The sequence below is a fragment of the Delphinapterus leucas genome, chromosome 3 (assembly GCF_059928025.1).
Source record: "Delphinapterus leucas isolate spDelLeu-1000000601 "Yukka" chromosome 3, BTC_Dleu_Yukka2, whole genome shotgun sequence".
In the NCBI taxonomy this organism is placed as follows: domain Eukaryota; kingdom Metazoa; phylum Chordata; class Mammalia; order Artiodactyla; family Monodontidae; genus Delphinapterus; species Delphinapterus leucas.
In genome coordinates, this window is record NC_143131.1 from 131948685 (window position 1) to 131976023 (window position 27339).

A 27339-nucleotide genomic window follows, 5' to 3' on the forward strand; every position below is an offset into this window, starting at 1 on the left:
GTGATACCACAGAAATACAAAGGATCTTAAGAGACTACTATGAATAATTATATGCCAACAGATTGGACAACCTAGAAGAAATGGAGAAATTCCTAGAAACATATAAACTACTAAGACTGAATCATGATGAAATAGAAAATCTGAGCAGACTGATTACTAGCAAGGAGATTGAATGAATAATCAAAAGCCGTCTAACAAACAAAAGTGCAGGACCAGATGGCTTCCCTGGTGAATTCTACCAAACATTAAAAGAATTAAAATCAGTCTTTCTCAAACTCTCCCAAAAGATAGAATAGGGTAGAATTCTTCGAAACTTATTTTATGAGGCCAGTATTTTCCTGATACCAAAACCAGACAAGGGTGCCACACACAAAAAGTTACAGGCAGTATCCCCAATGAGCATGTATGCAAAATCCTCAACAAATTCTTAGCAAACTGAATTCACCAATACATTAAAAGGATCATACATCGTGATCAAGTGGGCTGTATTCCAAAAATGTAAGGATGGTTCAACATCTGCAAACCAGTCAGTGCAATTCACCACATTAACACAATGAAGGATAAAAATCATATGATCGTCTCAATATTGACATGCAGGAAAAGCATTTGACAAAATTCAACATCCATTTTTGATAAAAACTCTCAACAAAGCAGGTATTGAATGAACATACCTCAACATAATAAAGGCCATATATGACAAGTCCACAGCTAACATCATACTCAATGGTGAAAGGCTGAAACCGTTTCCTCTAAGGTCGACGATGTACACTCTCGCCACTTTTATTCAACATGGTATTAGAAGTTCTAGCTGCAGAAATTAGACAAGAAAAACAGATAAAAGGTATCCAGATTGGAAAGGAAGAAGTAAAACTATGACTATTTACAGATGACATGATAAGAAAACCCTAAAGACTCCAAACAACTATTAAAACTAATAAACAAATTCAGTAAAGTTGCAAGATACAAAATCAAACAAAAATCTTTTGTTTCTTTATACTAATAATGAACTATCAGAAACATAAATTAATCAAACAACCCATTTACAATTGCATTAAAAAGAATAGAATACCTAGAAATAAATTTAACCAAGGAGATGAAAGACTTGTATATTAAAAACTATAAGACATTAATGAAAGAAATTGAAGAAGATAGAAATAAATGCAAAGATATTTTGTGTTCATGGATTGGAAGAATTAGTATTGTTAAAATGACCATACCACTCAAAGCAGTCTACAGATTCAGTGCAATTCCTATCAAAATTTCAATGGCATTTCTCACAGAAATGGAACAAACAGTGTTTTGTTTGGTTTTTTAAAAATTTTATTTATTTATTTAGTTATTTATTGGCTGCGTTGGGTCTTCATTGCAGTGCACGGGCTTCTCATTACAGTGGCTTGTTGCGGAGCACTGGCTCTAGACGCACGGGCTTCAGTAGTTGTTGCACACCGGCTCAGTAGTTGTGGTGCACAGGCTTAGTTGCCCTGCAGCATGTGGGATCTTACCAGACCAGGGCTTGAACCCATGTCCCCTGCACTAGCAGGCGGATTCATAACCACTGTGCCACCAGAGAAGCCTGAACAAACAGGCTTAAAAGTTGTGTGGAACCTCCAAAGACCCCAATAGCCAAAGCAATCTTTTGTGTGTGTGTGTGTGTGTGTGTGTGTGTTACATGGGCCTCTGTAACACAGGCTCCGGATGCACAGGCCCAGTGGCCGTGGCTCACGGGCCCAACTGCTCTGCGGCATGTGGGATCTTCCCAGACCGGGGCATGAACCCGTGTCCCCTGCACCTGCAGGCGGACTCTCAACCACTGCACCACCAGGGAAGCCCCGCCAAAGCAATCGTAAAGAAAATCAAAGCTGGAGGCATCATGCTACCTGATTTCAAACTATATTACAAAGGTATAGTAATTAAAACAGTATGATATTGGTATAAAAACAGACACATAGATCAATGGAACAGAATATAGAGCCCAGAAATAATCCCTCACACATGTTGTCAATTAACTTATGACAGTAGAGCAACAATACATGTTGGGGAAAGGGCAGTCTCTTTAACAGATGGTATTTGGAAAATTGGACAGCCACATGCCAAAGAATGAAATTTGATCCTATCCTACTCCATACTCCAAAATTAACTCAAAATAGGTTAAAGACTTGAATGTAAGACCTGAAACCATAAAACTCCTAGAAGAAAGCAGGCAGTAAGCTCTTTGACATAGGTCTTGGCAATGATTTTTTGAATCTGATACCAAAAGCAAAAGTAAACAAGTAGGACCTAATTAAACTAAAAATCTTCTGCATAGCACAGGAAACCATCAACAAAATGAAAAGGCAGCCTACTGAATGGGAGAAAATAATTGTAAGTCATATATCTGATAAAGGGCTAATGTCCAAAATATACAACAAACTTAGACAACTAAATAGTAAAAAAAACCCCAATCAAATTAAAAAATGAGATGATCTGAATAGCTATTTTGCCAAGAAGACATGCCATTGACCAATAGGTACATGAAAAGATAGTCCATATCATTAATCATCAGAGAAATGCAAATCCAGACCACAATGAGATACCACCTCACACCTGTTAGAATGGCTATTATCAAAAAAATAGGAAATAAGAAGTGTTGGCAGGGATGTGCAGAAAAGGGACTGTTGTGCACTGTTGGTGGGAATGTAAATTGGTGCAGCCACTGTGGAAAACAGTATGGAGGTTCCTCAAAAAACTAAAAATGAACTACCGTGTGATTTAGCAATTCCACTTCTGAATAGAACAAAAACACTAATTTGGAAAGATATATACACACTCACGTCCATTGCTACATTACAATAGCCAAGGTATGGAAACAACCTAAGTTTCCATCAGTGGATGAGTAGTTAAAGAAATTGTGATATATGTAAATATATAAACACACACACTCACCACACGCAAACATAGAGGAGTATTAATCAGCCATAAAAAAGAATGAAATCTTGCCATTTGTGACAATAAGGATGGACCTTGAGGGTATTATGTTAAGTGAAATAAGTCAGGCAGAGAAAGACTAATAGCATTTGATATTTCTTATATGTGGAATCTAAAAATCAAAGCAAAACAAAAACCAAACCAGCCTCATAGGTACGGAGAACAGATTGGTGATTGCAAGAGGCAGCGGGTTGAGGGTGAGAGAAATGGGTGAATTGGGGTTTTTTGTTTGTTTGTTTTGTTTGTTTTTTAGTTTAAATACATTGAATAAAAATTTTTTTAAAAGTCCACCCATTAACTGACTTTTTTCTTAATTCTCGTAATCCGTAGTTTCTTTGTTCAGCTCTTTTTTTTTCTCCTTGTAATTTATTTGTTGAAGAAAATGGGCTGTTCGTCTTGTAGAGTTTTGTACAGCTTGGATTTTGCTGAGTGCATCCCCTTTGTGTTGTTTAACAGGTTTCCCTGTCTCTGTATTTTCTGCATTGAATTTGGAGGCTTGATTAATTCGAGTTTGTTTTTGCAGAAAGACTACTTCATGGATGGTGGGTGGTGTCTTTTTACATCAGGAGGCGAATGAAGCCACCTTTATGCATTAATTTCTTAGGGATTAGAAAGTGATGTTATTTGTCTTGATTATTCAACAAAGTTGAGGAATTCCACAGATCATGTCAGAGATCCTCTGTGCCTTTAAATCTATTTTAGGACTGAGATGACTTACAGTAGAGAATCAATAGTCATTGACCACAATAAAAAGGAATGACATTCTGCCATTCGCAACATCGTGGATGGACTTGGGTTGGTATTCTGCTTAGTGAAATAAGTCAGATGGAGAAAGACAAATACTGTATGATATCACTTATATGTAGAATCTAAAGTATAAAATAAACTAGTGTATATAAACAAAAAAGAAACAGAAATGTGGAGAACAAGGTGATGATTACCAGTGGGAAGAGGGAAGAGGTGAGGGGCAGAACGGGTAGGAGGTTAAGAGGTACAAGCTACTATGTATAAAATACATAAGCTCCAAGGATATACTGTACAACACAGGGAACATAGCCAAACTTTTATAATAACTGTAAATGGAATGTAACCTTTAAAAATTGTGACTCGCTATGCTGTACACCTGAAACTTACACCAGCTATACCTCAATTAAAATCTTGTGTTAATAACTGTTTATTATTTGACTTACATGGGTTACTGACTTTTCACTCTTCTTAGCCTTCAGTAAACTACTAGCTCTTTGTGGTATTTTATGTAATCTCGATTCTTTGTTAACAAATATGTCTAGAATGTTTCCACTCGTGATCCTTAAATAGTTGCCATCAAAATGGAGCTGATGTGGTTCAGAAGATAGATAAGCTTTGGAAAAGATTCTAAATGTCTGTTGCTTTACAGGCTTTTTTCATCTCACAGCGTTTTACCCCAATCACATATTCACACAAGTGCTTCTCTTGAAATATCTCGAAAATGGGAGAAGAAGAATAAAATTGTTTATCCTCCACAACTGCCTGGAGAACCTCGGAGACCAGCTGTAAGTTTGTGGGTAGAACTAATCTCTTGATTTTGATAAAGCACTCTTGCTCTTGTGTGGCTAGCAGTGATTTATTATTCCATGTTAAGAAAAGAAAAAAATTATACAGGAATTTGCTTGATCCTTTAATTGGTACAGAAAATGTTCTAGATTTATCTTTTTTGTAGTTAAAATGATTGTCTTTGTTTTACTTATTTGCCTTGACTTAACTTCTTGGATAGGAGCCTTAACTCTAAAACTGAGCTAATAGCTTGAGACGTTTCGACTGATTTTTGACTCCAAGAGGCTTGATAATGGAGCACGAGGGGTTGGTAAGAATGGCTTAAGCCATTGGCCAATATTAAAATCATATGTGTGATTTTCCAATGTTTTATACTTGAGTATAGACACACTTGGTTGTGAGGTTTTTCTTCCTTTTTTTTTTTTTTTTGTAATTTACAAACCTTTGAACCTAAGGTTTGAATTTAATCATTGGATTCCTTCCAGAGATACCTTATTCCTTCCAGACTTTAACTTATCTTTAGTTGCTCAGAATCCTTTTGCCCTCTCCAAATTGCTAGACATTGCTCTAGTCTGAAATAAAAGACAAATTTCTAGCTTAATATGAATTTTCTGTGGGATACATACACATCTCTTAAAAAGTTTAAGTAAGTAATAATAGCATAAACAAGGTGGGAACATTTGAATCCTTAAGAAGATGAACTGTGATAAGTACTTTAGAAATAGAATTACTGTGTTAATTATAAATCATTCAGTTTAGCAAACATCTTTTAAGGTCCTTTGGGATTTAAGGCTACTGGATAATCGATATAATCTAAGTAATGTCATTTGCTTAGTTTTTATATGAACTTGACAGCATGCATTTTATTAAAATTCAGTTGCTATCTAGATATTAGTCTGAATTAGTACAGTTTTATGTTTTTTGTGTTTTTTTTTCTCATTTAGGGGAGTTAATTTATTCATTTAAAGACCTCCTACCTGATTGGGAACTAAGAAGAAAAAGAGATCTTAATAGCTTAAACAAATGAGTTGTTAACTTTCATATTTTATTGTGCCATCAGAGCTTAAAAGTTTGATTTGTCATAGAATCTGTGCTATTAAGCATTGACTCCATTTTGTAATTAACCAAAATTTACACATTTGTACAAATATCATAAATAAAATATCATAAAATAAAATATAAATAAAATATTAAGCATTGATTGCTATTAAACATTGACTCCATTTTGTAATTAACCAAAATTTACACATTTGTACAAATATCATAAATAAAATATTTTCTAGGGACTTCCCTGGTGGCACAGTGGTTAAGAATCCGCCTGCCAATGCAGGGGAGATGGGTTCAAGCCCTGATCTGGGAAGATCCCCCATGCCGTGGTGGAACTAATCCCATGTGCCACAACTACTGAGCCCGTGCGCCTAGAGCCTGTGCTCTGCAACAAGAGAAGCCACCGCTATGAGAAGCCCGTGCACCGCAACGAAAAGTAGCCCCCTCTCGCCGCAACTAGAGAAAGCCCATGCACAGCAACAAAGACCCAATGCAACCAAAAATAAAGTAAAAATTAAAAAATATATATATTTTCTATAATGAGCTTTCTTTACTTCTTACTTGAGCTCTCTGGACTTGGCTTTAACTGGAAATAAAGAAATCATAATAGTATTTGTCAGGTCCAGAATCTAAAGCGAAATTTTGTAAATACCAGTCTTTTTGGATGTTAAACACACTTCAGGATACATCCTAAATAGCAAAATTCAAATAGTTAGCAGTAGATGATCTACCTGACTCTAGCAAATGAAGAACAGTGTCAATTAAATCATTTGTTATATATTGTAATTTACTGAAACTATTTTGGTTAACTTTTGCATAATATATACTTCTATAAGTGCCTGTGTGAAGACATTTGGTTAGATTTTATATAGGCACTTTGAAGAAACCTCATTTAGTTCTCTATTTTGCACAGATTTTGTTTGAGGGAATAATCCTTTTCTGGGACAAATTAAGACCTTTGGAAAATACCTTAACATTTTCTGATTTTAAATAGTATTTAGTAAATTGACTTTGGTGTAACAGTTATACCTGTTATGACTAAATTATTAATGCTGTTTATAAACACCTTGCTTATTAACAGGGAATAATTTCCTCACCTAGCCACGTAGTTGATACACTGTGCCATTATTTGCAGTGTCCCTTAGGCTTTCCAATCCGCTACCTGCAAACATTTTAAAAATTAGTTTTATCTCTTGTTTAGAAGAAGGCCAGATAATATTTACTATTCTATCTCATTCTGATCTTCACAATTTGGAATATGTAGTTAAATAATAGTAGATGGGGCAATGAGTAAAATCCTAAGGCATTTGTAAACTTCTAGCAGGAGTCAGAATGTTAGAAAGTTTTGAGGTTTCTCTGCTTTTATTTGCCTTGAAAAATGTTTTCTAATTTTTTTTTAAGTGGCATTATGGTATAATAGTAGGAAGAATGTGGGTTTTAGAGTCATGAGGGGAACTTTAAAGATACACCTGCCAGACATTGTATTAAGTCCTTCACATACTTCCCTGTGTGGCACTAGCTTACAAACTTTGCTATCTTGCACAAGTCACTTGATTTCTCTGATTTTCATTTTGTAAAAGGTTTATAAAGTGTTTTTTCTCCCAACTCATAGAGTTAGATCATATGAAATATGAAAAGTGCTTTGTGAACTATAAATTGTTTAATGGATGATTGATTTAAAAATTCAGTAGGATATACCTACCACTATAAATAGAAGACAATAAAAGCTAACGTTTAGTAAGATCTTACCATGTGCTAGACACTGTAAAGTACTTACTTTATATAGGTAACTTTATTTAATCCTTATTATAGTTTTATGTGTTAGGTACTATTATCTTCATTTTAAAGAACAAGAAACTTAAGCAGAGAGAAGTTAAGTAGCTGGTAAATGGTAGAGCTGGGATTCAAACCGAGGTAGTCTGATTCTAGAACCTGTGCTCTTGACTGAACACTTACAGTATTGGTTTTCTTATGAAAATAGTTACTTTATCCATTTTGCCATTGTTCTCCTCACTAACAAGAAACCTTTTTGTACCTTTTCTTTTGTTCTTTTAGCCAGCTAAATGTTTTCAAAATACTTTAGTTTAAGTCTTTTACTATTCCTCTGTATAGCAGCATTGCAAACTTTGTCACAAACTAGCCATTTTACAGTTTGTTTTTCCCTTAGTAATCTTTATAACATAGTGAGAATTTGGGAAAGTATAACTTTGTATAGGGAAAAAGCGTCCCCAAATTCTTTTTTTAAAAAATAAATTTATTTATTTATTTATTTTTGGCTACCTTGGGTCTTCGTTGCTGCACGTGGGCTTTCTCTAGTTGCAGTGAGTGGGGGCTACTCTTCGATGTGGTGCGCAGGCTTCTCATTGCAGTGGCTTCTCTTGTTGCAGAGCATGGGCTCTAGGCTCATGGGCTTCTCATTGCAGTGGCTTCTCTTGTTGCGGAGCACGGGCTCTAGGTGTATGGGCTTCAGTAGTTGTGGCACACGGGCTCAATAGTTGTGGCTCGCGGGCTTAGTTGCTCTGTGGCATGTGGGATCTTCCTGGACCAGGGCTCGAACCCGTGTCCCCTGCATTGGCAGGCGGATTCTTAACCACTGCGCCACAGGGAAGTCTTCCAAATTCTTAATAATGTTTTTATTTCTTATGGCAGCATTTCATTAAACACAGAAAGTAAAAACTTTATTAACAGTGTTTTACTGTCATTTTGATAAAATTGCTTAATTTTTTTTTCCTGTTTGTAAGGAAATCTACCATTGTCGAAGACAAATAAAGTACAGCAAAGACAAGATGTGGTATTTGGCAAAATTGGTAAGCTAAAATGACTATTACCGTATAATATATAGGGAAAGAAGCTACAAATTTTACCCCAGAATTTGAAAAAAGCAAAAAAACTTGCCCTGTTTTTTCCAAAAAGTGAGGAATATAATTACATTTTTACACATTTCGTAGGTAATCCAAAAGTGATAGTTCAGAGGTTGGTGATTTTGCTTAATTTTTACCTCCTGACAAACTAAATCATGTTGGATATATAGATACTTTAGAAAAAAGGCATCAAGAACCTGGCTGTAGTTAGAGAATCCAGGAAGTAAGCTTACGTATCTGTAAAAGTTGATTCAACCTATTTCAAAACTGTTGCCTTTGTAAGTTTTTTACCTCGAAAATGAAATTTATATATGAGAGAAGACAAAAGCAGCAAATACACATGTAATACATTTCTTCTATAGGAGAAGGAGATGCCTTTAGTGCCTACTGTGATCCTTGCCAACCTGTGATCTTTCTCTGTCATGTCCACTCTCTTTTATTATTATTGAAACCATTATAATCCAGGTTTAGTGGTTAAAAATTTTAAGTTTGATTTTGACCTACAGAGGGTGGTGGCATCCCTTCTGAAACTTGTTTTCTTCTCTTTTGCCTGCGTTTAGTTAGCTATTTTTATTAATGAAAAAAGTTTTTCCCCACTTTTATTGAGATGTAATTAACATGTAACTAGTTAGCTAATTTTAGAAGTTATTTGGATTATGTAAGACTTTTACTTTTCACTGAAAAGGGAATGCTGACTTTGTAAACTAATTTGTTTATTTTCTCTTGTCTGTTACCCCTTAATTCTAGATACAAGGAATGTCCATTGACCAGGCTCTGGCTCAGTTGGAATTCAGTGACAAAAAAGGGGCCCAGATAATTAAAGAGGTAAACTAAGATTGGTGGGGAGGGAGCGAATAGTTGGCTTGCAGGTGTTAGTAAGCTTTGCCTAAATCCTGAATTTGCTAGTGTAAATGGCATAGTTTATACAATACAGATTTAGGGGACTCAGTTTTATTAATGTCCTTATACCTTAGGAATGTTCTGTGCTTTAAGTATTTTTTTTTTCCTTAGATGCTTTTATTTGCACCAGATAGTGATTTATGTTTTATGATCTGTCTGTGAAGTGAAGTGATACATCTTATTTTTAATGATTGGGGGCTTGATAAACTTTATAAAGATTTTGTTTTTTGTAAGTTCCACAACTGAGAGCTTGGGATTTTATAACTAGTTGAGTGGAAGGAGCACTGTACTGGGACTCAGGGGAGTTGGAGTCTTATCTTTTCTCTGACAGTTTCTGTTGTGATTTTGGGCAAGACACTTGTCTGGTTCTATTTTTCTCACTTGTAAACTAGGTGGGGTTGGATTGGATGATCTCTAAAGACACTTCTAGCTCTAAATGTAGCTGATTCACTGGGTGCACATGACTGTTGATATTTGTGCTGACTCATTCTAGGCACATGAGTGTTTTTGTTTCAAAAAGCTGAGTTGAGGACATCTGGGGATATTAGCATTATTTCCTATAGTTCAGTTAATTTTCATATAAAGTCATATCTTTTAGTGGGTGAATATTTAAGGTGGTTGGATTCAGACTTCTAAGAGGCTCTTTTGTAATGCTTGTATTTATTTCCATTCAGAATGCAGTTACTAATTATCTGTTGTGTACCCAGCTTTGTACTACATTCTTCATCTTTAAAGGAGGGAAAGATCTGATTTCTGTTATTTCTGACAACAGTTGTCCTATTTTAAAAAATGTGTTCTGGAGGAAGTTAATTCAAAATATCCTTGGAGTATAAATTTAATAATTTCTTTTTTAAAAAAATTTATTTATTTATTTATAAATTTATTTATAAATAAATTTATAAATAAATAAATTTATAAATAAATAAATTTATTTATAAATAAATCTATAAAATTTATTTATTTATTTATCAACTTTCTCTAGTTGCAGTGAGGGGGGCTACTCTTTGTTGCGGTGCGTGGGCTTCTCATCACGGTGGCTTCTCTTGTGGAGCATGGGCTCTGGGCACGTGGGCTTCAGGAGTTGTGGCACATGGTCTCAGTAGTTGTGGCTCGTGGGCTCTAGAGCTCAGGCTCAGTAGTTGTGGCCCACGGGCTTCGTTGCTTCGCGGCATATGGGATCTTCCCAGACCAGGGCTCGAACCCGTGTCCCCTGCATTGGCAGGTGGATTCCCAACCACTGCACCACCAGGGAATTCCCAAATTTAATAATTCTTAAAGGAAATTTTCAAGTATGATTTTCTCTACTTGTCTGATGTTGTTAATGGTTATTTTGGATCTAAAGTTTAAGAATTTTCAATAAGATTTAGCCCTTGAGCTTCTTGAACTTGACAAGTCTATGAATCAAAGCCATAATGCCCATTACCAAGGGTACTGCTGCAAGTGTTGTTATCTCCTCCTTTACAGCTTACACATTCCATTTAAAACTTAGCAGGACCTGGACTGTGTTCTTTGCATTTGCAATTCTTGTCTGAGGAAGGAAAGCTCACTGTATCCCTTTTCCTTAGTACTGTTATAATTTGATATTCTCTTTTTAAAATTGACTGCAATAGGAAGGCATGTGATTAGCAGTCATAGAGATAACAATAAGAAATGAGAAATTTAATTCTGTTTTAGTTCGGGTCAGCCATATGAATGCCTTTCTTTTCGTTATTTAAGGTTCTCTTAGAAGCACAAGATATGGCAGTGAGAGACCACAATGTGGAATTCAGATCCAATTTATATATAGGTAAGATCTTTAATATTCTTAGCTTTGGAAAATGGCTTCCAACAGTGATGCCAAATTCTTCATCTAATAACAGTCTTTGATATCTAAATACTTTGGACTGTGTTTGCTAGTGAAAATTGCTGCTAATAGCTTATTCTTCAGCCTTCAGCATGCTAATGTTAGTCAGTTGTAAATGGTCCTAACTTTACTGCTTTATTGTTACCTGTTCCGTAATGAGACTGAGATCATGAAACCTGTTGCTGATAATTATTAAATAATGGATATCAAGATGATATATAGAGTGGCCCTTTAATCATAATGAAACTATGGAAGAATGTAACTGATTTTTTAAAAAATGAATTCTTTGTCAACCCAAAGGAGACATATAAAGGATCACAGGTGGACTTAAAAAAATCTTTATTTATAATGTGCCAAGCCAGGTGCCTAATCCCTAAAGGTATGCTATAAGTTAGTCTTCCAATTACCAGAATGGAAAATCTGTTGAACTCTAAAAAGCCAAGGGGCCTTCGAAGGCTCAGATGACCCAGATGTGTTGGTTCCCCTTTGTTATTACATCCTGAAGCATTACCTCAGCTTTGTATGCTTGTTCCACATCACATTAAATTAATGTGTGGGAATATGTTTTGGGAAGCCTGGTACACTGTACAAATGTAAGGGATTTTTTGGTAGCATACCTTCATACTGCTCCTTTTTTAGAAAGAGATCAATGGTTATTACAAAGCTCTCCCCCCCTCCCCTAACACCACAGTAAAGTAGAGCAGTGGCTGGAGTTACTGCAGCGATTACTGCTAACCTCAGCAGTGTTGTAATCAAACAGAGATGTTGATGTCAAAGCAAAATTTTCTCAATCTGCCAAACCTGCATATGAGAAGGACTGTTTACCTAAAGCTATTTTAAACTCAAAATATGGGAACTGCTGCTCTCCAAATGGAGGGTAAAAGGCTGAATCATTCTGGGGGAAGTTAGCTGTGCCTTATAGTTTTTCAAAAATTAGAATTTTAAAAAAACATCTAAATTGCACTTTGTCATATAACCTCTGCTGTACTGGAGATATTTATTCTGATTTAGTTAGTACCTTACCTCAACTCACCTGGAATTGATGCTGGCAACCACACCTACTTCTGAAATTCAAATGAGTTATGATTTTCAACTGAAATATCTTATTTTAAAGCTGAATCTTGTATAACTAATACCATTCTTATACAGAGGGGAATCAAATGGCAACTCAGAAGATGCAGTCCACAGTAATTAATCATAAGCATTTTCTTCAGGGAGCAGCATGAATAAATAATGCTGGAAGGACCCAGAATCATTGGAAGAGATGAAATAAAGAGCAAGACCATTTGCTTAAAACCTCTTGGTGACCCTTCCTGCTCCATGACTGAATATGAAATCAAATTTATTTAATTTTGTTCAACTTTATAGGAATATTGGCTTCTTAGCTGATAGGCAACATTTCATAATGGAAATCAGATGCAAGTGAAATGGAATTTGTGTTAAATATGTTTCAACAGTTGTAGTACTGTTGAGAGAGAGGGTGAGGAGCTTAATCCTGTCTTCCCAAATGAAGGAGCAAAGTCCAATGTTGCCTTTAAGCAAAAATCAACTTAACCAGTCCCATGTGAATGGTCCTTTAATGTGTTGGTCTCTTTAGGCACATTTCTGCTGAAAAACCTCTGCCCTTCCTACACCTTCCTTTCATGTAGTTCTGGGTCAAAATCTCTTTTCTTAAGTAGGGCTAATAACTTTGGATTTGTCTTATGATTTTAAAAACTCATTTGCTAAGTATTTTGTTGCCTAATTCCATTATGAAGGAAAAAGAGATGAGTACCCCCAGGAAGATGAAGTATCTGACCTCGACACATCAGGCATTTTATCCCTGTATTTGCTAAACTTCCCTGATAAGAATCGTCTGAGGTTCTTATTAAAGATACAGATTCCCAGGCCTCACCACAGACTTACTGAATCTGAAACCCCAGGGGAGAGGCCTGGGTAAGTTCTATTCATTCTTACCTATAAAATCTGGGAAATGGATTTATCTTCTTACAGTCTTTGAAAAGGCCTAGACATTTTATTCCATAGACTTCTTTTAGAGCTTTGAAAGACTAGTTACTTGTTGTCTACTGTTTCGGCTCAGCAATAGCTCTTTCAGTCCCCTGAAATAAGTAAGTACTGGCATTTTAAGGGACTTGCTTTTTTGGTAGCATATGTTCTCATTATGTGGTAATTCCCTCAAATGCTTGTCATCAGTCTAAAGCTAATACCTGGTGTTGCATGACCACAGACTTTGAAAGTTCATTTCCTTTTCAGACTTACAATGATGACTAATGACACTGTGAACAGGCCTTAACAAGTGGACATGGAGTAATAAAATGTCACTGCTTCATGATTCATGACATCTATAGTAGTTCACTTCAGGGAAAGTGAACGACTGACTTTGTAAATCAGTTTTCTGGGCTAAGAATGATGAGGAAGGGGGAGAGTTTCTAAAGTTAAGTCAAGATTCATTTACCTAAATACAAGTAATAGGAAATATTGACAATATTTTAAATATGGTACCTGCTGGGCATTATCTTTAGAAGAGCATTATCTTGGGCATTATTTTTAGAAGGCCATTTCCACTTTTGAGATGTCTTTATGTTTTTTCTTTCATTCAAAAAGTATTTGAGTGCCTTCAGTGAGTATACCACACACACAGTTAGGTGATGGTATATCTTTTATAGCAATTTAAAACATTTAGCACAAGTAGTTTTGTTCTTTGACAGTAATAGCCCTTTGGAAGAATACATAAATTGTTCTCCCTAGTTGGAACAAAACCACGTACACTATTAGTATTGTATGTACTTGGAAAACTTTGAAATTTATTTTAGAATTTGAGCAAATTTACCAGAGACATCTGTATTGAAAAAATGATACTAATTAGCAGAAGATGTATTTCAAAATCATTTCTGTTCCTTATGGGGCATGAACTTCGGGGACAATACAAGAGGAGTGTAAGTTTGGTTGAGGAAGTAACTTTTACAGGTGAAACATGAACACGTACACAAGGTAGCGTTTGGTTTGGGACCAAAAAGAGTAACAGGTAAATGGTATTGTTGGAATAGAGAAGAGGAGGTCAGTATAGGTTAAAATAGTCATGGAGATTTTCTAGACAATTTTAGCTTTTAAAGATACGCTTTTGGGGATCTGAAGGAGTGTCCAAGAGGAAAAATTTTCAAAGTGAGGCAACCACTTAAGCAAAGGCACATAGGTTGGGATGAGCAGTAAGTGTGTGGCACAGTGAGTAGAACAGTGCAGAGGAAGTAGAGGCTTGCCTTAGAGGAGATGAAATTGAAAAGGTGAACATGGCCTGGATTCCAGAGGGCTGAACATGGCAAGCTGTGGCATTTGGTTAAAACAGTATTGATGAGGAACCACAGGAAGTTTTTGGGTAAGAGATTTATGTTATTAAGGCAGTGTTTTAAGACTATTAACTCTAAGCATTGGTTTTGAAATGGTGCTCTGAGGCCTCCAGGGGTGGGGCCTGGGACAAGCAGAAAGGCTTCTTGGTCACTGCTGTATCCTTAGAGCCCAGGATGGCGCTTCACACCCAGCAGGAACTTGGAATTTCTATATGTTGGGTGAATGAATGGCAGCAGTTTTGGATCTACCCTCACCCGTGTTTCATTCTTAACAGATTCACGTGAAAGTAGGCATCTACGTATTGTTTCATTTAATTGAAATGGTTCCGTACTAAAGCAGTTTGAAACGACTCCACGCTTCCAATTCAGGGGCCATGGGTTCGATCCCTGGTCAGGGAACTAAGATCCTGCATGCTGTGTGGTGCGGCCAAAAAAAAAAAAACCAATTCGGAATTTATACTCTAAGCCCTGATTTCATTCAGATGTCCGAGTGGCTGTGTTGGGTATTCCCATTCCAGAGTGTTAAGGAATCCTGGTGTTTCAGAAGAATTAATGTTTTTGTTTTGACATAGAAAAGGGATGGCATTATTTGCATAAAGGTAAGCAGATGGTATTTTATGGATTAAGGAGGAAATCATAACTGGCATTTAGCAGGTATTGCGTGTCTTCTCTTCTGTATTTTGGGAGAGATGGGAGGAAAATGGTAGTTAACATAGACCCTCATAGGGTTGATCATTGTGTTTTGATAGATTATGTAGTCCTGCACAGTTAGCTAATTTTGATACTTCCTTCACTGGAGTAGTATTCCTTATTCTCTGGGTATTTGGAAATTGGTGCTCAAGTTGGGTAGAGTAGCAGTTTTGGATAAAATTAGCTATCATGTTTGTAAAATCTTTTTAGAAGTTTCTACCCTCTTCCCAGTGTCACTGTTTTTGTTTGTAGGATTCCTCCTGACAAGTGGATTCAGGGCACCTGGTAGTACCTCATTATAAAGTGATTTGTGTAATGCTGCTTTTTCTTTGGAAAAATTAAAATTTTTTTTAAATTGAGGTATAATTGATGTATAACATTATATTACTTTCAGGTGTACAACTGAATGATTCAGTATTGCAAAGTGATTACAGGTCTAGTTAACATCTGTCACCGTACATAGTTACAGAATTTTTTTTCTTGTGATGAGAACTTTTAAGATCTATTGTCTTAACAACTTTTAAATATGCAATACGGTATTATTGACTATAGTCACCATGCTGTACATTACATCCCCATGGCTTATTTATTTTATCACTGGAAGTTTGTACCTTTTGACTCCCTTCACCCATTTCACCCACCTGCCCCCCACCCCCATCTTTGGAAATTCTTAAATTCATTTCTTTAGTGCCAGTAGATGAAGTTGATAAAAGGGCGGTAGTTCTCTCCTTATCTCACTGAGACCCTAGGCAGTTTTCTTAATCACTTTCATCCTTAGCTTTCTCTTTGGCAAAGCTAGGGTGCTTCTGCTGAAACCATTTCATGAGAGGTTTGTAGTTAGAGGGTTGTGGAGCACATACTTTGATATGGTCCCTGCAATATAAAGCTCTGTCACAGTAAAAGAATGGTGAGTATTGAAGTGAATTAATTTGCTACATATGCTATAGATTTTGCCTTTTTAAAAGGCTTATTAAATTAACTAAAAAGTAAGACTAAGTAAATTCAGAAGGTGGTAGAAGGTAATTACTACCCTGATTTACTGTGGGTGAACAGGTGAACAGATTTCTTCTTGTGCTGTTTAAGAGGTTTCTTCAAATTTTGCAGGGTCAAACTTTGACATGTTGAATGGGGGAGGGGAGATGAGGGGACAGATGTGATACAGGAGTTCCTAAACCTGGCTGTGAATCAGAATTGCTTGGGGTGCGGGGGAGTGTTGTTTGCTCAGGATTTAATTTTCAAAGCCCACTCCAAATATAGAGTATCTAGAGATGGGATCTCAGCATCAGCATTTTAAATATGTTCCCTAAGTTAGTTTGATGTAGTAGCCTGAGGACAGCATTTGGGAATCATTGGTTCCAAAGGAACAGTTAGAATATAATACAGTTAGAATAAAATCAGAACGTCATCCCTCAGCCTCCAGGGCTCTGTGTAATCTTGCCTTCATTTCTGATCTCGTCCCCTTGTTTGTTATCACTCTTTCCCTTGCTTACTATGCTTCAGCAGGTTCTGTTCCTGAACCAAGCCAAGCATGTTCCTACCATTGGGCCTTTGCACTTGCTGTTCCCTCTTCTTGGAACACCTTGCCCCTAGATATTTGCATGAATGATTCATTCTGGTGTTGGATCAAATGTCTCTTCCTCAAGGATGCCTCTTGACACCCCCCAGTCTCAAGTTGCCTCCCAGCACCCCATCAGTCTCTGTCACATCACTGTTTTCTTTATTCGTAGCACTTGTCACTAACTAAAATGATCATGTTTATTTTCTCTCTTTCTCCTCTAGAGTGTGCACTGCACAGAGCCAGGGCCCTTGCTATTCTTGTTCACTCCCATTTCTGCAGCACCTGGAGTAGAGCCTGGTCCTTAGTAAGGAAGGACTCAGGAGATACTTGTCTTGAGACAAACCTGCTGTAGCCAGCCTGTGAGCTCATGTAGTCTTAGAATCCAGTTGAGGAAAGGGCAGAAATTGCTCAGCTGATCAAGCTGTAATCTTGTGGATACAGTTGTTTCCTATAATTTTCTTTTTCTTCTCTGTCTAGCTCAGTCCACCTCAGGGCGAGGCCAGTACCTGAAACGCATCCGATACCACGGCAGAGGTCGCTTTGGGATTATGGAGAAGGTTTTTTGCCATTATTTTGTGAAGTTGGTGGAAGGCCCTCCACCTCCACCTGAGGCACCAAAGACAGCAGTCGCCCATGCCAAAGAGTATATCCAGGAGCTTCGCAACCGGACCATCATTCACACTCTATGATGGGGGTATTAAGACTCCACAGTGTATATATTTTACCATTCATTTCCTAAAACCAACAAAAATTAAAGACAGATGCTTTTTATGATTTGTCATTGAATTATTGAAATATGAAGTACAACTGCTAGTTTTACATGAATATTTATAAAGCTCTGCCCATCTCTCTTGAGCCTCTGGGTATATTTTATGTATTTGCAACTAGGAAGGAGAAATCAGCTTTAAACATAGTGACAGACTATGTAATTCAGAAGGCTTTTTTGAGTGATGTTTGAGGGCAATGTTAGCTTTCTAGCTTGTGCCCTGCAGGTGGTACTTTTGATACTGGACTTGAGTAGAAAGTTATAGGATAAGAAAACTTGTCCTTACTATTTCACTTGATTTTTCTCCTGGAACTGGGGGAGGGGGTGGTGGACGGGAGCATCCCTGCACATTGTTTCAGTGCAATATTTTAGGGCATTCTATAGTTCAGTTTTTCCTTTCACTGTTGGCATAGGCCAGTGGATGAGCGATTATATTTTCCTTTACTGATTTAGCAGTAACTTGAAATTACAGGAGTTTATTAGATATATTAATCTAAAACTCCAAAAACCATTTAACTTAGAAAGTTTTATTTTACTTAAATAATGACTATTTTATGTCTCCTACCAACAATGCTTTCTATTGCTTGGTTGTCTTGTTTAGGATTGATTCATTTTTCAGAGTGCATTCAAATTAATGGAGAGAGGAATTGAACCAGTCGCAGGCTTGCATTCTAAAATAATTGATATTTTTAGGACATTCCACCTGAAAGTGGAAGAATACACTTTCTTTTCAAGTGCACATGGAACATTCTCCAGAATAGATCACATCTTAGGTCACAAATCAAGCCTTGGAAAATTTAAGAAAATTGAAATTGTATCAAGCATCTTTTCTGACCACAACACTGTGAGATTAGAAATCAGGTACAGGAAAAAAAAAAGTAAAAAACACAAATACATGGAGGCTAAACAGTGCTGCTAAATAACCAAGAGATCACTGAAGAAATCAAAGAGGACATCAGAGAATACCTAGAAACAAATGACAACAAAAACACGATGATCCAAAACCTATGGGACACAGCAAAAGCAGTTCTAAGAGGGAAGTTCATAGCAATTCAAGCTCACCTCAAGAAACAAGAAAGATCTCAAATAAACAATATAACCTTACACCTAGAGCAACTAGAAAAAGAACAAAGAAAACCCAAAGTTAGTAGGAGGAAAGAAATCATAAAGATCAGAGCAGAAATAAATGAAATAGAAACAAAGAAAACAGTAGCAAAGATCAATACAACTAAAAGCTGGTTTTTTGAGAAGATAAACAAAATGAATAAAGCTTTAGCCAGACTCATCAAGAAAAAAAGGGAGAGGATGCAAATCAATAGAATTAGAAATGAAAAAGGAGAAGTTACAACAGACACCACAGAAATACAAAGCATCCTAAGAGACTCTACTACAAGCAACTCTATGCCAATAAAATGGACAACTTGGAAGAAATGGACAAATTTTTGGAAAAGTACAACCTTCCAAGATTGAATAAGGAAGAATTAGAAAATATAAACAGACCAATCACAGGTGATGAAATTGAAACTTCAATTAAAAATCTTCCAACAAACAAAAGCCCAGGACCAGATGGCTTCACAGGCGAATTCTATCAAACATTTAGAGAGGACTTAACACCAGTCCTTCTCAAACTCTTCCAAAAATTTGCAGAGGGAGGAACACTCCCAAACTTGTTTTACAAGGCCACCATCACCCTGATGCCCAAACCAGACAAAGTTATCACAAAAAAGAAAATTATAGACCAATATCACTGATGAACATAGATGCAAAAATCCTCAACAAAATACTAGCAAACAGAATCCAACAATACATTAAAAGGATCATACACCATGACCAAGTGGGATTTATCCCAGGGATGCAAGGATCCTTCAGTATATGCAAAACAATCAATGTGATACACCATATTAACAAATTAAAGGATAAAAACCATGTGATCATCTCAATTGATGCAGAAAAAGCTTTTGACAAAATTCAACACCCACTTATAAAAGTCTCCAGAAAGTGGGCATAGAGGGAACCTAGCTCAACATAATAAAAGCCATATATGACAAACCCACAGCAAACATCATTCTCAATGGTGAAAAACTGAAAGCACTTCCTCTAAGATCAGGAACAAGACAAGGATGTCCACTCTTGCCACTGTTATTCAACATAGTATTGGAAGTCCTAGCCACAGCAGTCAGAGAAGAAAAAGAAATAAAAGGAATACAAATTGGAGAAGAAGTAGTAAAACTGTCACTGTTTGTCCATGACATACTATACATAGAAAATCCTAAAGATGCCACCAGAAAACTACTAGAACTAATCAGTGAATTGGTAAGGTTGCAGGATACAAAATTAATGCACAGGACTTCCCTGGTGGCACAGTGGTTAAGAATCAGCCTGCCAGTGTAGGGGACACAGGTTTGAGCCCTGGTCCGGGAAGATCCCATAGGCTGCGGAGCAACTAAGCCCATGCACCACAACTACTGAGCCTGTGCTCTAGATTCCGTGAGCCACAACTGTTGAGCCCGCGTGCCACAACTACAGAAGCTCGTGTGCCTGGAGCCTGTGCTCTGCAACAAGAGAAGCCACCGCAATGAGAAGCCCGCACACTGCAACGAAGAGTAGCCCCTGCTCACCGCAACTAGAGAAAGCCCACGTGCAGCAATGAAGACCCAGCGCAGCCAAAAATAAATAAAATAATGATAAGAAATAAATAATAAATAAAAATAAGGCAGTAGGTGGCACTCACTTCCCTCTTGTTAGCAGAAAATTGTTAAGAGTGTTCAGCACTACCTGATTCTCGTTGATACACATGTTTTCATTGACAAGAGGCACTCTGTCCACAGCCCTAGTCCGGTGTTTCTCAAACGTTTGTATGTAGAGGAAGAACTTGGGGTGCTTGCTTATTAATGCAGACTTCTTATGGGTTTCGCCCAAGAGATTCTGATTCACTAGAAATATGTTTTAAACAAGCACTTCCAGGTGATTCTGTTGTAGGGGACTGTACTTTGAGAATATCCCTCTAGTCAAATGAAAAATGTAGCTTTAGTGCCATGTTTTAAGATGGCATTAATTATAGATACTATTTACTGGGACCTCATTATTTGACATGTTCCATGCTATATTTTACAAATAACTGTCTCAGGGTCACACAGTTTGTGAATATTGGAGCTATGATTTAAACTCTAGGTTTAAGTACCTGGTTCTGCATACCTAGCGAATATACAGGTATTTTCTGGGCCTCTGCAGTTACCTTAATATGTGGGTAAAAAGGCAAAGAGCTCAGTGGAGTAAGCCACTGAGGTTTAGGGCAGATTCTGGGTCCTAAGCTATTATAGCGTGGAATCATGGAAATAACACTGGAGTGGTGGAAAGGGAACTTTATTCTAGTCCTGGCATACTCATTAACCAGAAGACGACTTTGGGCAGGTCTCCTCCCTCCCTGGCCTCCATTTCATTCATCTAGAAGATAAGAGGCTCAGTGTTGTCTGTAGACCACCTTCTTCAGAATCACCTGAAGGATTTGTTAAAAGATCCAAATCCCTGGGCCCTATCTCAGACTTAGTGAGTCAGGATCTGGTGTGGGAGACCAGGGGGTTTGCACTTGTAATGAATGCCCCAGTGATGTGTGGCTAGAGAATCGCTGGGCCAGAGGGTCTCTGGGCTCTCTTTCAGTGCAGATGCTCCATGAGTTTTAGCCTTGAGTTTTGACTTCCTCGGGTGTGACTAAAACACGCCAGGTGGTGATGTGGACTCCGTGACTATAAATTACGTAAATGAGGTTGCTGCTTCATCAGGCTGTTAAAGCTGTTTTGAAAGAGTTAAGGACAAAACAGATGTTAGATTCTAATGAAGAAAGTTTGCTTGTGATCTAAGATTCAGCCTTTACTTGGAGCTGCTTCTGGTTAAAGTGTACTAATTGCTAACATGCAGCACTGGGTACCTAGCACTGTTTTAAGCACTGTATATATATATTTTCTCAATGAATCTTTCCCATTAGTGACTGTTGCTAAGTCCGTCTGGTTAGTTTCCGTGGCTGAGAGTGCACTTTCTAACATAAATGAACATTTTGGTCCCCACTTAAAATTAACTTTACATGGCTCAGAAACTAATGTCTTAATTATTCTTTAATGGCAATATCTGAATGCTTGTGATTTCCTTCTTTCTTTGTCAGAGAATTATGATAGATTTAAACTTTTTTAGTTGGTGTGTAGCCCATTCAGGAAGTGCACTGATCATAAGTTTAGCTCAATAATTGATCAAGTGGTGAACGTGCCCAGGTAAACAGGTGAAGAAATAGAATGTGATAGCAACCCTGAGTCCCCTTCATACCCCTTCCCAGTCACTACCCACCTATCCAAAGGTAACCATCACCCCGACTGCTACCATATGATAGATTTTTTTTTTTTAAAGGTTAGCTTTTGTTTTCTTTAACTCAACATAATTTATTGGGCAACCATTATATGCCTGGTGCTGAGGATACAGACAGTGAAAGAGGAATCAGCCCTTGCTCCTGGAGCTCACACTCTGCTGGGAAAGGCAGAGTAATTCAGTAAATCACTAATTACAAGTCTTCACTGTGCTGAGTGTTACGAAAGCAGAGGGACATGGGCCTATGGGAGCAGACATCAGGGTGCCCTGGAAAACAGTCATTGGATTTTTGGGCAAGTTTATTTTCTTAAAGATACAGTGAGGGGAAAGGGTAAAATGACAAAGGTTATATGGATCAGTAAAGGGTTATGTTGTCAGAATGCCGACTTGGGTTTTGTTTTCAACTCTATAAATGTTAGGACCACTTCATCCTTCCAGAAATAAGATGTGGGATGTGTGATGTGGATGGGGAATATACTGTCTTTGGAGCTGACTCAGAGTTACTGAACTTTATGAGGCTCCCGCTAACACTGAGGGGAAAGGCATGCAAAGTGAGTATACTGCAAACATTGCAAAATAAAAGGGATATGTTTTTCTATGTGATGAAAACGATTAGATTTTTTCCAGTCATTTCATTTTAGTGCAGAGGTTGTAATTATAATTTTAGTTGATTAAGAAGAGCTCAATCACATGTGTGGGTTTAAAACAGGAAATGTTTTGGCGTAGGTGAGCTTCCAGAAAGATTCTAAAGCAGGACAAAACTATGTAGTTTTGTCTATGTAGATGACATTATTAACACTTCTAGGAATAGGCACCTCTTCTTAACCCACTGTCTCTGATATAACTGTCTAGGGTCAGCTCTCTATATAAGAGAGGTTCTAGCCTTTATTCTTAAGCAAACCAGCCTACTCTGAGTTATGTTAGTACATAACTTAGGATTTATCTGTATGGAATCACAAATACATTGGATCAAAGAGAAAATATTGGGAAATGAATCATACTTGTGCAGTCAAGTAAAATATTTTTTGTGTTTGTCCAATAGGGACTTGAATGAATTTTTATTTTCACTTATGGCTCAAGGAGACATAAAAATTCCACTCTGGAAAGTAAGGGATGGCAATATTAATATCACAAAGTGGAATTTAAGGAAAAGACATAAATGAACCTAAAAGCGTTGTTTAATGCACATATGGAGGAATACATTCTGCAGTCAATGTGAAACCATTTCTAAACCTCCTGAAGGTCATCGAAAAGTTCCAAGTTTCCATAGTGGACCCCAGCATAAGAAACGATTTAAGTTCATTTTCTCTGGCCACAGTTCTTGACTCTTTCTATATCCATGCTCTTTGCAGTGTGACTTTGCAGCGCCTCTTATTATGAGGTGGAGTCTCTTCTGACCTCTTGAATTTGGGCTTACTTTGTAATAGAACGTGGCAGAAGTGACAGTTTGCAGGTTTTCAGCCTTGGCCCTGTTTGCTTCCTCTTTCTTTCTTGGACCTCTGCTTCTCCATGTAAACAAGCCCAGGCTGATCTGCTCAAGGAAGAGAGACCACGTGGAAGAGAGATGTGGGCCCCAGCTTACAGGCAGCCAACCACAAAACACGAGAGAGCCCAGCAGACATCAGCACAGCTGCAGATGCAGGAAAAACTGATGACAGAAGCCTGAATGAGCCCAGGTGAGAACAGGTAAACCACCACAAACTGACCTACAGACTCATGAAGAAATTAGTAAGTTCTTATTGTTTAAGCCACTGAAATTTGAGGTAGTTTGCTACATAGTAGCAGCTGTGATAAGTATTTCAAACTTTGTACTCTTAAGGAGAATACCTATCCTTTTCAAATGTCCATAACAATTTGTATAATTGATTCTACAAATTTTAGATTCTACAGTTGTAGACTCTAAATTGATTCTACAATTGTAAAATTGATTTACAAAGAAGACCTCACATTATCTCAAGTAAGAATTATATAGACCACTTTAAAAAAAATTATTTTTGTTTATTTTTGGCTGCATTGGGTCTTTTTTGCTGTGCGTGGGCTTTCTCTAGTGATGAGCGGGGGCTACTCTTTGTTGCGATGTGCAGGCTTCTTATCGCGGTGGCTTCTTTTGTTGCAAAGCACGGGCTCTAGGTGCACGGGCTTCAGTAGTTGCGGCATGTGGGCTCAGTAGTTGTGGCTCGCGGGCTCTAGAGCACAGGCTCAGTAGTTGTGGCGCATGGGCTTAGTTGCTCTGGGGTATGTGGGACCTTCCTTGGCCAGGGCTCGAACCCATGTACCCTGCATTGGCAGGTGGATTCTTAACCACTGCGCCACCAGGGAAGCCCTAGGTCACTTTTAAAAATACTGCCCTAAAACCAGAAATTTGTTCTTAAAAAGAAAGTTTAAGCATAATCTACTTGATAATAAAACACTCCTAATTCTTGGTTCTTTGGGGGAAAGAATCATTGAAATGGACAGATCTTGTAAGTCCAATAAGAAATACAAATGATACAAATAGGCAAGACACGGAAGTGACCTAAATATCTGTCAGTAGGTGAATGGATAAAGAAGATGTGGTGTGTGTGTGTGTGTATATATATATATATATATATATATATATATACACACACACACACACACACACACAATGGAATACTACTCAGCCATAAAAAAGAATGAAATAATGCCATTTGCAGCAATATGGATGGACCTAGAGATTATCATAGTAAAGTAAGTCAGAAAGAGAAAGACAAATACCATATGATATCACTTTTATGTGGAATGTAAAATATGACACAAATGATTTACAAAACAGAAACAGACTCACAGACGTAGAAAACAAAATTAGGGTTACCAAAGGGGAAAGGGGGTGGGGGAGGGATAAATTAGGAGTTTGGGATTAGCATATACAAACTACTATATATAAAATAGGTAAGTAACAAGGTCTTACTGTATAGCACAGGGAACTATATTCAATATCTTGTAATTATAATGGAAAAAATATGAAAAAGTATATGTGTGTGTATATATATATATATATCTGAATCACTTTGCTGTATACCAGAAACTAACACAACCTTGTAAATCAACTACAATTAAAAAGAAATACAAATGAAAAAGTACGTATGAGACAAGGGCATAAAACATACAGAAAAAGTTTAAAATTCTTTGTAGGAATGAGCTGGATCATTCTATTTCTCTGTACAGTTCTGGATTAGAATTGATCAAAAGATGAACTTGAGTCATAATTGGGAGTTAGAAGTGATTCTCTCACAATCATTTTGGCATCTTGATGCCTATCACAGTGGTGCCTCAGTCTAAGACACCACACTAAGGTAGCAAGTGTCCCATTCCAACATCTTGTTAGACTAATTTAAGCATGGGTATCAGTGACTGGCAGAAATGTCATAGGACTGAACCTTAGCTATAAAGGAGTATAGAAATGTACTTTCTAGTTTTCTAGCCTCTTAAAACATGTCAATATCCTGCAGCCAGAGACCACCATGATCACAATTATAGTTGAAAAAGTCAGGTTTATTGTTGCAGCAAGGGAGAACACACACTGTGGGGAACCATGGGGAATCCTCAGCAAGAGGATATTAGGATTTGGGCTTTGGCTGAGTGACTTTATAGGATTTGGGCTTTGGTTGATTGAGTTGTGGAGAGTCTAAGGAAGCTAAGGTTTGCTCTGTATTGGATGCCATCAGAAAGTGTGTGTGTGGGAATTCTATGATTATCTCAAATTTTATACATAGGGAGGGCAGACTAGGGTGAGGAAACAGGTGTCATTAATTGATAAAGAATTAACAGTCACTCATTTAAGCGAAAAGAGGGTGATGTTTGGTATTTTGTGGATGGCACAGCAACCTTATTTTTGTCTGTGCTTAGACAAAATTATGTTGTGGACTTGCTTTATATGATTTAATCATGTTCTCAGAATGACCTTGTCTGAGTTGGTATTCTGTGAGATACCTGGTTTACGTCCAAAAGGAGAATAACAGCGTTGAGTGCCTGGCCAGCTTCTGAATGTCAGGGGCTGTTTCTTTCTCTTCTTTTTCAAGTACAGCCTGCAAGGGAATTTGAGTGACTGCTCAGTAAGCGAATTTGTTGTATCTGCCTCAGGTTTCATCGTACTTAATGATGAAGCTCTGGAGTTTCCCACCAAAGTCAGGTACAAGTCAAGTATGCCCACCATCCATGGTTATTTAATTTACCAAAAGTTTAGTCAAAGCAGTAATATAAAATGAAATAAGAGAAATATCTTTGGAAAGGAAGAGACAAATTATTACTTGCGTATAATTGCCTCCCTAGGAACCGAAGAAAATCAACTGAAGAATTATTAGAAGTAAGGAGAGTTCAGTAAGGCAGCTGGTTACAAGATCAGTATACAAAAGTCAATGCTTATGCCTTAAATCAATAATCATCAGGATATACAATTTTAAAAAGGCATTAAAATAGAGACTAAAATAGAAAATATCTAGGAATAAACTTCACATAAGAAAAGTATGCGGGACCCATATAAATAAAACTGTAAAACTTACCTGGGAGACTTGAAGACTTAAATAAATGGTAGGGCATACCACATTCTTGGATGGCATAACTCAATAATTCAGCCATTTCAATTCTAATAAAAATGTCAAAAGTATTTTTCTTTTTAACTAGACAATATAATCCTAAGGTCACCTGGGAAGCTTAATAAAAGGCTGAAGAATTTTTAGAAGATTGAGAGGTGACTTACAGTGCTAGAAAGAAAGATTTATTATAAAAGTAGCATGATTCTTGTGTAAGAATAAAAATAGCCCGCCAAACAGGCTCAAGTATATCCATATGGTTTAGGATAAAGGTGGAATTGAAATGTTCTTATATTTCTGCTTAAGTTACAGAAAGCTGCTAAGCACATCGCTTCTGTCCTAATAATGAGAAAATGACAGATAAACTACAAAATCGTTACTTTTGTTGAGCTCATGAGAAAGATGAGGTTGTGAGGCAACCAAGTAACCTCATTCAGAAGAGAGACAAGCCCCTCTGAGGAGAAATGGGCTTCACAACTGTCTCCATTCTGGCAGAGCATGGGGAGGAGAGGCACGGCCACTATCCACGTGGGGAGAAGAAATCAGCTAAATTGTAACACAAAATCCATGTGTGGGTGAGTGTGTAAATCTGGGAAAGCTGAGGTAGAAGAGGAGTTTCCACTCAGCTACAAACTCTTCCACAGACTTCCACCAGGTGCTCACAAGAAATATTGGGAGCAGGGCAGGAGGCTGGCCCTCTTGAGCCCACCTCTGAGGTCCAGGCAGAGGGAGGCAATCAATGGATGTTGGGGACACAAAATGCCATTGGCGTCCCTGGATTTTCCTCCTTTAGGGATCAAAAGCTCTAAGCTACTGTGGGTAGGGCAGCAAACTCAGTTACCCACAGGGTTCAAAGTGATCAGTGGATGTGAGGCCCAAGGCCCTGCCTACTAACCTGGACAATTTTCCCTGGACAGTAGACTACAACCT

The 27339-nt window shown here is 37.5% G+C and overlaps 1 protein-coding gene across 8 annotated transcripts in view; it reads left to right on the forward strand.

Moving 5' to 3' along the window:
* MRPL22 (mitochondrial ribosomal protein L22) overlaps positions 1–17514 on the forward strand; it is a 37621-nt gene extending 20107 nt beyond the window's left edge. For 6 of the 8 annotated variants that reach the window (XM_089909610.1, XM_022590225.3, XM_089909609.1 and 3 more), the window contains 5 exons: positions 4361–4496; positions 8286–8351; positions 9153–9230; positions 11022–11091; positions 17218–17514. In XM_089909610.1, the coding sequence (XP_089765736.1) occupies positions 4361–4496; positions 8286–8351; positions 9153–9230; positions 11022–11091; positions 17218–17429 (562 nt within the window). In that variant the 3' untranslated portion in view covers positions 17430–17514. The remainder of the gene's footprint in view (positions 1–4360; positions 4497–8285; positions 8352–9152; positions 9231–11021; positions 11092–17217) is intronic. The other 2 variants (XM_089909611.1, XM_089909612.1) reach the window with 1 other exon arrangement.
* The last annotated feature ends 9825 nt before the right edge of the window (positions 17515–27339 follow it).